The 14,314-nt window shown below is 43.2% G+C and overlaps 1 protein-coding gene across 3 annotated transcripts in view; it reads right to left on the reverse strand.

Moving 5' to 3' along the window:
- Nucleotides 1-601: 601 nt before the first annotated feature.
- Nucleotides 602-14,314, reverse strand: part of KCNMA1 (potassium calcium-activated channel subfamily M alpha 1) — a 731,098-nt gene continuing 717,385 nt past the window's right edge. Inside the window, exons 26-29 of one of the 3 annotated variants that reach the window (XM_024740254.1) lie at nucleotides 12,531-12,649; nucleotides 10,418-10,642; nucleotides 7,823-7,851; nucleotides 602-802 (exon numbers count right to left, since the gene is read on the reverse strand). In XM_024740254.1, the coding sequence (XP_024596022.1) occupies nucleotides 651-802; nucleotides 7,823-7,851; nucleotides 10,418-10,642; nucleotides 12,531-12,649 (525 nt within the window). In that variant the 3' untranslated portion in view covers nucleotides 602-650. Of the gene's footprint in view, nucleotides 806-7,822; nucleotides 7,852-9,850; nucleotides 10,643-12,530; nucleotides 12,650-14,314 lie in introns of those variants that run through there. The other 2 variants (XM_024740255.1, XM_024740253.1) reach the window with 2 other exon arrangements.

A 14,314-nucleotide genomic window follows, 5' to 3' on the forward strand; every position in this document is an offset into this window, starting at 1 on the left:
CAAAAGGTGAGAAATACAGGATGAAAACTAAAACTACAAAAATATGACTTTCGAAAATAAGTAACTTTCCATTTATTAAGAGCTGGTGTCAGTACAGCCAAAATACATACCCATCTAGGAAATTCACCTGCCCTCTTTTGTCTTCTTTTTTAAATTTACTAAAATACATGTTTACATTATTGGACCATTTTAAAGTTGTCTTAATAATCCATTCCCCTTAATTATAATTAACTGTGGTGGTGACCATCATTCTCCTCAAAGAAAAAGAGAGAAAGAAGAGAAATATGCATAAGGAGTCTGGCCACATTCCTTTTGAGTTTGCATTGTTAGATATAGGGAATATATATATGACAATGGGAGAAAAAGAAAAAATATATTTTCCTTCTAATAAATAAAAATAATTTAAAATGCTAGAGGCTATACATGACTATTTTAGTATGTTCATATATAAATGAAATCATTTTCTTTTCCAAAATACATGGAAGCAATGTTCAAGGCAAAGAGAAAGATCTGTCTACTTTATTTTTCTTGCAATTCTCGCTTATCCTAACGTTTCCACCAGTGATTCAGCATGTAAGAGGAAGAAAAGTCACGTCACCATTTATGAAGTTTGTCAGGCTTTAAAAAAAATAGTTCTGGTCTCCTGGGAGTCAACATTCATCTTCAACTTCTCTGATTGGTGGAATCAAGCTGCTTGTGGATTTATATTGGTTGATCTGGTTAGCCATGTGGGTACTCATGGGCTTGATTTGAATGTTTCTGGGATAGGCATTATCCGGTTCATCTGTAAACCATTTCTTTTCTGCTAAAGGGCAAAACGGATAGAGAACAAGAAGGAGAAATGAGAAGCTTAGTTAGTCCTAGGGCAAAGACTTTGGAAAGTTCATTGAAAAATGCAAAAGAGGTAATCGAGAGAAGCTGACAGTGAGTAATTGGTAAGAGAGACAGTGCAGTGTAGGGAGAACCCCGGAACCTGAAACATACCTCAGCTGCCCGTAGCAAGTGATGAACCAATGGGCTATTGGGACTTGGAGGCACCAGGGGTGGACTTCAGAGAATAAAGAGGGGTTGGGAGACTAACTCTGGCAGTGTTCTCTGGGGTTCCTTTCTTGGCCTAAAAAGCTTTGGTGGTGAGGAGATGGCGAATATAACAAATATTAGGTATGGGCATTGCACCTAAAGAAAGATTTGTGCATCCGCTGATTTGAGTGGAGACTGAGGGACATTGTCCCTTCCACAGACTGAGCCATAGAATCTTATGCAGGACCTCCTTCTTTGCTTGTACAAGCATACTTAGAGGTAAATCTCAATCATACCACTCTTTTGTTTCTTCTGCAGCCAGTTTTGGGGATCTTAAAGTAAGCCCACAGATTTTTGCTGGTCAATGAGGGTGAAAAATTAGAATAGCAACCAATGTTTTCAGAGGCTTTTGCGATGGCTTTAATTTCGAGAAAGAAAACTCTATGTTGCTCTAAAGTTATGAAAAGGATTCCTAGTGGCACTATCTTAACCAACTATAATCACCCAAGCTGTCAACAAGGGAGCTTGACGAAGTCTTGGCATTTCATTTCCACCCTAAATCCAGAGATGGCTGAAAGAGAATGCTGAGTCAGGGCATTCAGAGGCTGGGGTGAGGATGAAAATGGCCTAGCGTCCTCCTGGCCGTTTAGTGCTATTTCATAAGACTCAGCCCTCATCCCCGCCTCTTTCTACGACTGGAATTTTCTGGGAAATCAGCCATGTGTACAGATACAAAGGGACTGGGGCAAATAATGCATTCTAACTTGAGAATCGTATGCCTCCTTTTAGTAGCTTAGGAGAAGTAAAGAAAAAGGGAAAAAGCTTTCAAGCACACCCACGGCTATAGAGACAATGGCCTCTCCGGCCTTCTTTTCTGCCTATCAGAGCAATTCATAACTGCCTTGTCAGTGGTCCTGGATGAATACGTTAACAAAATTGCTCACCTGGCTTGATCATGATAGAGGACCGTGTGTGTGTGTGTGTGTGTGTGTGTGTGTGTGTGTGTGTCCGTCCCTGCATGGCTAATGATTTATAGATCCGGTATGTATGGTCAGCTCATGACCACTCTGCTTGTCTCTCCTTGGACCATGCTTCCTCTTGCTGTGTCCAGTGCCCTGAGCCCCCGTTGTAGACACCGAGCTGGAGCCAGGATGAGCCTTGGTGAAAGCTCACTCACTAACCTTTGCTCAGCAGCTTGGTTTACACCCCCCAGGAAACTTCCTGCCTCTTGGATCATTCTCCACCCCTCTCTCTCCTTCCTGCACTGGCTCTCTCACCTATTATAATTAAGTTCACTTTGATTTGAACAGATTGGACGATACGAATTCATAATGCTACATCCTCACGGTGAAGCTAACTGATTAAGTGCTTTAAATTATTCCCCCTGACAGAATGATAAAGTTACAATCTGTTCTGAGATGATCTACAGCTTGCCAGACTCCTACAGCTTCTTTCTACATTCATTTATCTTTTTGTCAAGCAGAGCTTTTTTTTTCCCCTAAGCTTCAATTCCATAGATCTTTTAAAGTCATCAGCACATCTGAATTATTAATGAGGCTGTAGAGGCAAGGTTCCTGATGGGCTGGTTAAAAAAGGTTGTATAGAAATCCGGGACTGTGTACACATCAAAATAATTTCAGCTCCATTTAAAAAAGCATTTAGTTCAAGTGTGACACAGATGAACCATTATGCATTTGTGGAAACCAATTTTTTTGTGATCTACGATTAAACTAACCTTTCAGAGAGGAGTAAAGTATGATGATTATGTTTTAAAAGCATTGCCAGGCCGCTGAAACAATTTCAAACTATGACTTTTTCCAATGGTTTATGTATAAAGATGATTTTCAGAAGAGCTGAACCCAGTGTCTGTGCTGTTTGCCTGAGCTGCCCTTGATTTTGGCCGCGCCCTTTTGTGGCCAGATTTTGCAAAGGGATTTAGTGCTAGGTTGGACATGCCAGGTTGGAAGGGAGAGGGAACTCTACTGATGGAAATGAGTAGGCCTTCGGGGTGAAAGACCTAAGACAGCTGCAATTTGCTGAAATTTTTACAACTGCTGCAGAGGGTAACTGTTCAGAATTTAATCTTTACAGTTCAATTCAAAGTTGGCATTTTGACCTTCCACGGCAGGGAGAGTATCAATTTCCTCCTGCTGTCTGTAAGAAAGAGAGCATTATTTCCCCATTTAAGCTTCTCTCTCTCTGTCCTTTTGCATTTCTTGCCATAAAGAGAATCTAAGCAGAGTTCTCCCTGTGTTTTGGCCATTCAGCGTCAACACAAAAAGGAGTTGCGTTAAAGTGTATCCTGGTGACGAGCTGAGGTTTCCGTTATGCCTGAGAAACAGGCTTTTTAATTCGGGGGCCTCGTAAGATGTAAACAGCTGTTTTGTTGGAGACTTGGTTAGATATGATGTTGAAGAAATGGAGATAGATGAATGCTCTGAGCGTTTTACTAAAATGTCTGGGGGCAAAGGTGTTTCTCCCAAAGGGCTTGAGAGGAACCACACTTTAACGATTGCCAGTCATCCTGCCCCAATGGAGAGAGCTTTGCTATGACAATGACACTTTGGTTTATCGAACTGTGCCTTCCAAAGGAGCCGCACCACTGGGTGCCTACAAAATTGGCCTTAAGGAAGAGTACTCAGGGAAGGAATTCACGTGAGTGCTGAAGTGGTCCAGGGTCGATCCAAATCCCTGAGCTGGTCTCCTCCCCCTGCCTCATCCCACGAGCCAAAAAGATTTCTGGGGGCTTTGTTTTCATCCCTAGGATGAGAAGGGCAATGGATCTGGTTTTGAGGGCCTCCTCCCTGCCAAAGAAAAAGAAATCCATTTGTTAATAAGCTTCTTGAAGATGTGATGCATGATGTCATCACTGTGAACAGACTGTGGGACCTGCCTGAAGTCAGGGAAGGAGTGGCATTTAACAGTCTGTGGCAAGTGATCTGGTAGAACGAGATCAAACCCAGAAAATAACTGCCATTGGGAGGTGTCACCTATCAAGGCCAGCCATGCCATGAGCCATCCACTGCAACCACGGAGATGGCATAGAGCAGTAGGTTAAGGTCAAGGGGATCTGGTTCTCTCATGTGCTAGTTGTGTGGCTCCGAGCGGGTTGTTACATAATTTATCTTAACTTCAGTTTCTCATCTGTAAAATGGGGCTAATGGACCTTCCTAAGGGTGTTGTTTGGATGAAAGGGGCTACTGTCCGTGAAGCACTTATCCACATACATGGTAAGTCAATGTGAACTGTTAAGACTATCAGTATTATTAGTAATATTAGGGGGCATTATAGCACAAAGTTCATGGACTTTAGTTTTAAATACTTCTCTGGCACTTCCTGGCTGGGTGACTTTGAACAAACCTGTCCCTTGGATTCTTTATCTTTCAAATGGAAATACTAACAGCATCTACATCTGAGGTTATCTCGAGAATTGCATGAGCTAATATACATAAAGTGCTTGGAAGAGTGTCTAGCCCATGGTAAGCACTTGGCGTTTGTTAGTTTTTAGTATAAGGTCAGCATGGATACGAGTACTCTCAGTGCTAAAGGACAACATAAGGATAGGTGATACCTCTTGGTGTGATTGCAGATAAACTAGGGTGGAGAACTGAGGCGTATAAACTTGGGTGCTGGCCAGAAGAAAGGGGATTTTGGCAGCAGAGAAGATGGAGAAGGATTCGGTTGGGTAGCCTTCCTTGGGAAGGGGAGGAGAGGCAGGAGTGACACCCTTCAGTGGTACTTGTGTCTGAAATATTGGCTTTCAACTTGACAGGGGCCCTACCCTGCCTGCAAGCCATCTGCGTCTTCCATTGCTACTTTCATCACTGACATTCAAGGGTCTGGAATAAGGGTCAGGACTTCGTCCAGCCATGAGGAATCCCAAGGGAGTAGGCTACGGCAGGGAAGGGCTTGAGACCTGGGCTGACATATAACTGCCTGGGGACCCAGAAGCAGAGCAACAGGCTGCACTGTGACAACAGAGTCTCTTTGCTGGCTCTGTGGGTTGTCAGTGCTGTGGGATTTGGCCTTTTCACGTCTCTACTCTCCAGAGAAGAGAGCATGAAAAGGGAGATGATGACACAGCAAAGGTGCTTGGAATAATTGGGCCTTTTCTCGCTGTACCACAAGCTGAAGTTCAGAGAGAAAGGGCTTGAAAGGGAAAGATTCCATTTGGATAGAGATAACAGTGGAGAACAGTAAGAGCTAACAAGGAGCTCAAGCCTTCAAAGGTAACGCTGTGTGGTTTCACATCTCACACTTCTGAGAGCTGCTCTGGCCTCCCCCCGCCCCCTGCCTAGCAGACCCCGAGGTGCCAGAGGACCCCACCCACACACACTGCCTCCTTTCCTCTCCGTGGGCAAAGTATGGTTACCGCACAGAAATGAAAACTGCACCAGAACCAGAGCAGTTTTTACTTATGAAAACTGTCTCGCTCCTTTGCGATTGTCCAGTATAACTCTCTTTGCCCCTTTTAACTGTAAGGCTGATGCTGCCATTCCCTAGGCCGAACAACTGCTCCCTCCTGGCCCTCTTCTGTGGCTTGATCCAGCTGACACCCTAAGGGTGGACTTTTCACTCCTCCCTTTCAGGCGGTAGGGGGTGATCCCTCTCACCTCCCTATGTGATGGATGTACGGTCTCCTGGTGGGAGATAGTCTACCAAGTTAGTGACAGGTGCCCACAGCTAATTCATCACCTTATGACAAAGCAGGGGTGGGCTGAAAGAAGCTGATTGAGACATTGATTTTTTTACCCTGTCTTGACTTCCGGAGGCCCTGAAGTTTCTGCACTCTCTTCCTTCTCCTTCAGGAGCCTGTTGCTATAGGAACCTGGCGGGTAGATTTAATTGTCTCTATTGGGATGCAGACACCTTTCGGCTTTTCCCATGCTGAAGGAGAGCCCGTCAAAAGGTTCCTCTGGTCGTCTGGGACCTTGAGGGTGCTGGCGGGAGGCAGAGTCAGTCTCTCCACTCAGTGAACTTACGGGGGGTGTTCCCCTTTCTCAGAAGCTGTGTACTCAGCTTGAGAAAGTGCCAACAGCATGACAGCATTGTGAACCATCTACAGGCATTCCTTGAAATTGGCTAAGCCAAGGAGGTGAAGATAACTTATCAAACGATTCAAGGTATAAGAATTTTTAAGGTCAATTTATTTCAAAGATATTTATTGGGCACCTGTTGAGAGTAAGGTTCTGGGTCATAACCTGTAATATTCATAATAGAATTTGAAACCTCTCCCAATAATGGTAGAAATCTAACTATAAGGGTCCAAGTTTCTCTTTATCCGTTTGAACTGGCTTCAGGAAGGACCCTGGGTAGCAGGTATTAGGGATGTTGATTTCATGATCACCTGAGTGCTGAGGCTGAGAGGGTTTCACTGGGCCTCCTGGTCTATCCACCTACTTAAGGTTCACCCCTTTCAAAGCCTACAACAAACTGAACTGAATGGCTTACAAACTGCTCCTCTTTTAGAATGGTGCAGATAATTGAGTTTCTAGCTATTGTTCTCTTTAAGTGCACATCCTTTCTCTTCAAAAACCCTTTCGCTTTCCACCCTGACCTACTTGCTTATTTTTTGGGTGGAAAGGGGGAAGAGGAGAGACGTCATACGAAAACCTTGTATGCCTCCTTCCTAAGAGAACCTGAAAGAAGGATGAGAAGTTTGGGGTCACATGAAAACCCATGGAAGAGATTCTTCATTCAATTGAGGAAAGAACAATATAGTAGTTTGGGCTCATAAAAAATAGAAGTAATAATGATACCTTTTTCATCACTGAATATATCATTAGCCAAGTACAATCAACTCTCAACTGTATGCCTGAAGTCCAGGGAAAATCCCAAAATTTCATCACAAGTCACAGTCTGTTCCCACTCCATTCCCGTCACAAGGTCCTCTCATCAGAGCTGCTAACAGATTGTATAAAAAACACATTTTGGATTTACTTCTCTCTATCTGCCCAGTCTCTGGTTGGGATTTCACAAATGGCTGAAAGGCAGGTGGGAGAAGAGATCCAGGTAATATAGAGACTGAATCATCAACCCCCAGATGACTGGGTGTGGGCTATTGAGTTGATATATCCAGCCGAACAGTTTTAATTTGGGGGTCATACTGATCCAACTGCAAGGAGACCAATGCTCTTTACCATTAATAACCCTCCTGGTTTAAATTGAAAGGAGGGTAAACTATTGACCAAGGAGCAAGTTTGCCAAGTGGAATAGCTGCAAATGTTTTCCAGAAAAGCTTACCACCTGGCATCATCACTTGATTTAGTCGGTCTTGCCAAGATAAACACAGAAATGTGGACAGACTGATGGGGGACTGGGTTGGAGTGGTGATAATGGGGGGAAGTGGAGGAAGCTGGGTTTCTTGATGGGAAAATGCTGTTGGACTTGGAGCAAGGTACCAAGGTGGGCAGGGAGGCCACGTGCAGATTGAAAGGCAAGCCAGATGGAGAGAAGTTTCCCCCAGATCACCCAACCCCAAACCCAGGAACACCAAAACAAACTCTAAGGGGTCTAGCGGTAGCAGCAGGACAGCCTCATTGCGCTGAGCGATTTAGAAAGTGGAGGAAGGTGGAGAAGAAGGAAGGGAAGAGGCGGGGGGAGGGGGAGGAAAAAAAAAGCAAAATAAATAAATAAAACCACAAACAGAACAATAGAAATAAAAATAAACAAACCAATAACAGAATAAAATTTGTAACTCCTTTTTTTTTTTTTTAATTTCACAAAAGTTTTCACAAGGACAACGTTATAGAAGAAAACCCCCAGCAGTGGCTAGGTCATGCAGAACCATTAATTGTCATACCTTGGCCCATTCTATTCATCCTTGTTGCACTTTAGAGAGAGAAGTAAGCTATGTGAGTTTTACAATGCTTTTAAACTGTCATATTTCCTGTTGAGCACTTTAACTGGCACATTCTTATAGTTATAAATGTTCTGAGGGCATAACTTTATAACCTCCTTTGCAAAGAACGCATGAAGAGCTCTTCATGATCCAAAACTAGGGGATATGTGTGTGTGTGTGTGTGTGTGTGTGTGTGTGTGTGTGTATATATACACACACACACACATATCTGTATATATGTGTATATATATAGTTATATATAAAAAGATAGTTGTATGTAATATATAAATCAATATATATAGGGACAAAAATAATTTGAAAAAAGTTTTCCACTCATAGGGCTTTTTAATATACATGTATACAATGATTCCCCACCCAATACTGACTGCAACACTGCACTGCTCTGTCTTGGGTGTGGGGACGGACGTTCTGACTGAGCCTCACCATTTTGTCAGTAAAAGTGCTTGTCAATTCACACAGCAAGCAAATCTCCAAAACTATCATGCTTGGGGTGGGGGTGGGGGGACAGGGGATCCAAAATCTAAACCCAAAACATTCACCATAAAAACACCTTTTTAGAGATGGTTACAGCTGTGACGTTTTTCTCCTCCCCTCCACCCTACGCTGTTTGATGGAATTTGTTTTCAAGTAAACATTTCAAATACGTATATAGCAGCCCAGGGCTAGTCCATCCATACAAGAATTTGGTCATGGTGGAGTTGGCCAACTTTTAAGAAGTACTATACTGCCTAAAGCATGATCTGCATACATAAAATACCTGACAACTGTCTGTTGGAAAAAGGGTTATTTCTCTACCTCTTCCCTCACGCTTACTAACATTAAAAAAAGAAAGAAAATGAAAGAAAAAATAATTATACCAAAATGCGTTTGGCTCACTGTCGCACTCTTTTTCTTCTCTCCCATCTGGTAATGACAAGGGGGTCATTCTCTATTACTGTCATTCACCTGCCTAAGTGGATTGGCTACGTTAAAGAAATTGACGATGAGGAATTTTCCCACCAGCTTTCTGCTTTGGGACAGCCAGCATCATGCAGCTGAAGGTAGTAGCTGGCTTTTGTCTTTGTTGAGTCAACTGTGGCTTGATCCTCCTACATTCTGATTTATTTAGCGTGTCGGCTCCTGGAAAAACATGATCTGCCGCTGGGTTCATCTTCCTCTCTCTACCGCGGCCCCAGCCCTTGCTCCTCGCTGGCATTAGGGCCCTAACTAATCAAACAAAGGGGAGGAAAAAGGTCCCCTGAGAATGTATGGAAAAATACTTGCTCTTTCCTGAGCATTATTTATTCTGTACATAAGGTAAGTAATTCACCTTTTAAAAATGTAAAAGTCCCAGGAAGGCAGTTTTTAATGACTTACATCTGATATTTATGATACATATGGCTTTTCATCCCAAATGTCAAAAGTGAGAGGAAAAAACAGCTATTCATATGGCAGCATAAGGAGACAGAATAACAATTTAATATGCAATCAAACCTCTTTTCACTTAAATTAAATGACTAGCATTTGATACTTCCACGAAGGGAACTATTCTTTCCTCCACAGTAAGGGAAGAAATGTTCATATGAACTCCCAAAGGAAGCTAGCTCTGGGACAAAAGGCCTTGGTGAGTAACTAAAAAAATCTCCGGGCCTCCCTGGTGGCGCAGTGGTTGAGAGTCCGCCTGCTGATGCAGGGGACGCAGGTTCGTGCCCCGGTCCGGGAAGATCCCACATGCCAACCAATGTTCTAACAAGCAGGTGCTTCATCATCTACACAAATAGCAAAAGCCTTTCAAATACTTCGCGATATTTCGGCCCAGAGAGTGGAAACAACCAATATGTTTTGGTTGCTTGTTTCAAATAAACGTGTGTATATATTATTGTGTGTATATAAAAAAAAAAAAAAAAAAAAAAAAAAAAAAAAAAAAAAAAAAAAAAAAAAAAAACCCAAAGAACCCTGATCATCTACACAAATAGCAAAAGCCTTTCAAATACTTCGCGATATTTCGGCCCAGAGAGTGGAAACAACCAATATGTTTTGGTTGCTTGTTTCAAATAAACGTGTGTATATATTATTGTGTGTATATAAAAAAAAAAAAAAAAAAACAAGAGAAAGAAAAAACAACAACAAAAAGAAAACCCAAAGCACCCTGATAATCCTTATACATCAGAATAAACTGTTCTTCTACATTAACTAAACTTGCTTTGCATAACTGACGTGGATCACAAGCGCTCCCTTCTTATCTGTGAACTCATTCCTGCAGTGAGCTATTTATGTCTGGAGCATGCCTTAGAGTTATTTTTCCCCTAGAATCATAAATAACTTTTGGTCCGTCTGCTTATTTGCTGTTGTGCTCAAGGGTTTTATGGTGGTGGAATAAAAATGACATGCACACTATCATACATATGCAAATATGTGTAAAGAAAAGGGGGGGACTACAGGGGAAAACGGGGGAAGTTACTGTTGGAAACACCCACTGGGTAAATGAGTGGCAGATACAGTTTCACACACGGAGGCAGTGGATACACATATCAGAGCCGCTCTTCCTGCACGTACTTCTGTTTGTCTCGGGACTCCCGGGACTTGGGCCGGTTCTGTCGGTTTGCTGTGGATGGGATGGAGTGAACGGAGGAGCTCTTCTTGCTGGAGGACTGGGACGAGTGGGAGGAATGGGAGAGGCTGGCCCGGGACTGGCCGGCGTTGTGGTCAAACTGCATTAAGCAGAAGATCAGGTCCGTCGGCACGAGCTCAAACTCGTACGGGGGGTTGGTGATGACATACCTGGACGCGGAGAGCAAAGAGGTCATAGAATGAGGATAACTCGGTGGAGATTTCACCTCTGAACCAAACCAGGTCTACCCGAGGATCTGGGAGGTGGACTTCCAGCTGGTCCAAGGCCTTAAACAGTATCTTCCAAGTGGAACAAACTCTTCCTCTGTTTAGCTCAACAGAGGAAGTCAGCCATGAGCCCTGGCGGAGATGCTGAATTAGCGCCAGTCATGGGAGAACCAAACGGTACTTCCTGTGGTCTACGTACCCCTTTCAATACAATATCAAGTTCCCTTCTGATCCTGAGTGGCCCGAGGGCATGCAGGAGGTTTCCAGGACTGCACTGCATCTCTCATTCTAGAATGTTCTCACAATCTCAGACATATGTCACAGGATCTTTGTTTACCATGATCTAGCAAAATCTTAGTCCTCCCTCCCTCTTTAGCTTTTAAAAATCAACCTTGGTAGAGGATGTCACTTAATGGAAGAATATAAAACACCTCCCTGCCTATGTGTCCCTCAGGCTTTAACTGTTCTCCTCAATTTGATCATGTTTTTCCCTGGTTAACACCAGACATAACTAAAAATCACTTTGTTTCGTTTCTAGCAGGGGATTTCAAAATTGAGGTCCTCAGGCCAGGCATATCAGCATCATCTGGGAACTTCCTAAAAATGCAAATTCTTTTTTTTTAATTGAAGTGTAGCTGACTTACAATGTTGTGTTAGTTTCAGGTGTACAGCAAAGTGATTCAGCTCTCTCTCTCTCTCTCTCTCTCTCTCTATATATATATATAATGTTCTTTTTCAGATTCTTTTCCATTACAGGTTATTACAAGGTACTGAATATAGTTCCCTGTGCTATACAGTAGGTCCTTGCTGTTAAAATGCAAATTCTTAAGCAACCCCACCCAAGACCTACTGAGTCAGACACTGAGCGTGGGGTCCAGCAATTTGTGTTTTAACAAGCTTTACAGATGATTCTCATGTTCATCTAACTTTGAGAACCCACTGGTGCACAGCAATTATGCTCACCTCCAGCTCAACTGTAATCTCTGGGCATTAAAACTACAGATTTTCATTTCATACCAGTTAAGTCAGAGTCATCGGACTACTTTTAAAAAGTACCTGCAGTGATTCTACTACGCAAGCAGGTCTGAGAGACACTCATCTCTATGGCATTGTTTCCTGGGGTATATTACATGAACACACTGATTTTGGCAATTCTAGGATGTACTTTTAATTTTAGGCTGCTATGAATGTACTTTAATGCATATTAGAAAAATATAGCTAGCATATATGAAATGTTATTTTTTTCTGCTTCAGGCAATAATATATAGTTTTCTTTAACATACATATATAAAAGTAAGTCAATTGAAAAATACGTTAAGTAAAAAGATAGGTATCTATGAAAAAACACACACACACACACACACACACACACACGTATTACTGAATCACTCGGCTGTACACCTGAAGCTAACACAACATTGCAAATCAACTATACTTCAATAAAAAAAATTATATATATATAGGTGTCTAAGACACGGCAAAGGAACCATTTACCTTAAACAGTAGCAATATGAAATATTTCTATATTAGGTACCAACAGAATTATCCCAGTAGCAGGAGTTTGGAGGACATGCTTGCCTTCAGACTTCTGTAATTAGGTGATGGATGGAACTAGCCCATAAAACTTGAATTTTTCCCACAATGTCTTTATATCTGCTATTAGTAATTAAAGAAAAAAGCTTCCCACAACCAACAAACTCAGTGACGGATTTAACGTGGGCAGAGTAATCTGCACGTTGAGAGCGTGTATGTGGACCTTTGCCCTCATCGTGGGGGACAGGAGAGGGCATTTATGTCTCTGCCTTGCGGGTGGGAGTGGAAACATACTCACCTCTTCGTGCATTGGCTGGGGGTGCTGAGGTGAGCATCTCTCAGCCGATAAATTCCAAAACAAAGCATATTATATGTTTTCAGAGCTTTGCAGAACAGATCACCATAACAACCACCATCCTGGGAGTCAACAAAAGAACAGAGAGAAAAAGCATTTTTATTTGCCTGAAAGGAGAGGTCCCGGGGAGAAAAGGGCTTTTTAATGAAAGCTCATTTCGGTGTCTCCTGAGTCGGAGGGTCTGTACCAAGGAACCGTAGCTGAAGAAGTTAGTGTGGTTTATAGCCTACACCTCAATACCGGTGATTTTGGGGGATCAGATAATAATGGGTTTTCCTCTGGTTCTCTCTAGTTTTCCATCTGCAGCGATGAGAGCTCCAAGGAGATGGGGCCTCTCCTTATTTTAAGTGATGGTGTAAGCTTGAAGGTCTCAGATGTCTGTTCAGCTGAGGAGAAGAAACCAGCTTTGCAAAATGGTGATGATGTTTAGCCCCAGCTCAGCTGTAATCACTGTGATCTGACCGTGTTGTCAAAACTGCTCGAGTGATAATGAAAATCACTGCCAGGAGAAAAGACCCCACCAGGTACTATGGTGACAGACTCTTTCAGAGAAGGACTGTGTGAAAAGCACAATTTACAGACCTCAGAGATGGCAAGGGTGGAAGGGAATGTGTTTCCCCAGGAGCTGGAGGTCTGCAGGCTGAATAACTGGGATTCACAGTTCTAATCAGTTCACAGTCACCTTCCAAGGGTCTGGGGCCTGATGCGGAATGTGAAAGCAAACTCATTCACTCAGAAATGCTGGCTTCCTGCAGCCAGTTGGCTTCAGGTAGATATTATTTCAGGAAGGGCACCAAAGGCTGACTTCACTGGGAATAAAGTGACTGCATCTGTCCTTCTTGTTACCGAAGTTTTCAGATGGGCATCACATTAGAGAACACAAAAGGAGCCAGATCTTATCATTATTTAAAGTCTTTATACTTTTCAAGTGTATCAATGAGTAAATGATGATAAAAACAGCCACTAGCTATGGAGGTGGTGTTTTAAAAAAAAGCCCAGTCTAGCATAGATCCCTGCCCATAACCAAACTAAAATATAGTGCAAGTTGGCATCAGGGTTTCAGAAGAAATGGAGAAAGTGACCCTTTCCTTGGCTCCTTTTCCACTATTTGGACTTTCTGGGTGGCACTATTGTTTGTACAATGGGTTTACTGGCTCCCAAGACTGGTGGCTCCAGCCCCTGAATGCATCCATGGAGTTGGGCTGGGAATAAGGTTCAAGACTGCTTACTTCTGCCAGAGTGCTTGAACCAGGCTGGTGCGTGGAACCCAAAGGGAGGCATGGGTCCCTCTGCAGCAGCACGGGCATGGGGGAGGGTGACTGGGTCCAGCCTCAGAATTAATAGCCCACGAGGGGCTTTTAAAAACCACTGATGGCTGTACTCAGCCCCCAGGATTCTGGGCATGACCCCAGCACCGGTGGTTTTCAGAACACCATAGCTTATTATGTGCACGTAGACCCGCTGGCCAAACCAACAGCATCTCATGTGGATTCTTTAATGTCTCTAATTCCAGACCGAGGTCACCTAACTCTGAGGCTGGACCCATTCACTCTCCCCCATGCCCCCGCTGCTGCCGAAGCGACTGCTGTCCCCCTCTGGGTCGCACACACCAGCCTGGTTCAGGCACTCTGACAGACCTATTAATGTGCAGTTGGGGTTAAGCAGCCCTGAATCATGCTAAGACCTGTAGAAAAGGCTCCCAGCCTTGGCTGCATTTGGAACCCGCC

Source organism: Neophocaena asiaeorientalis, unplaced genomic scaffold, assembly GCF_003031525.2.
Source record: "Neophocaena asiaeorientalis asiaeorientalis breed wild unplaced genomic scaffold, Neophocaena_asiaeorientalis_V1.1 scaffold517, whole genome shotgun sequence".
Taxonomy (NCBI): Eukaryota; Metazoa; Chordata; class Mammalia; order Artiodactyla; family Phocoenidae; genus Neophocaena; species Neophocaena asiaeorientalis.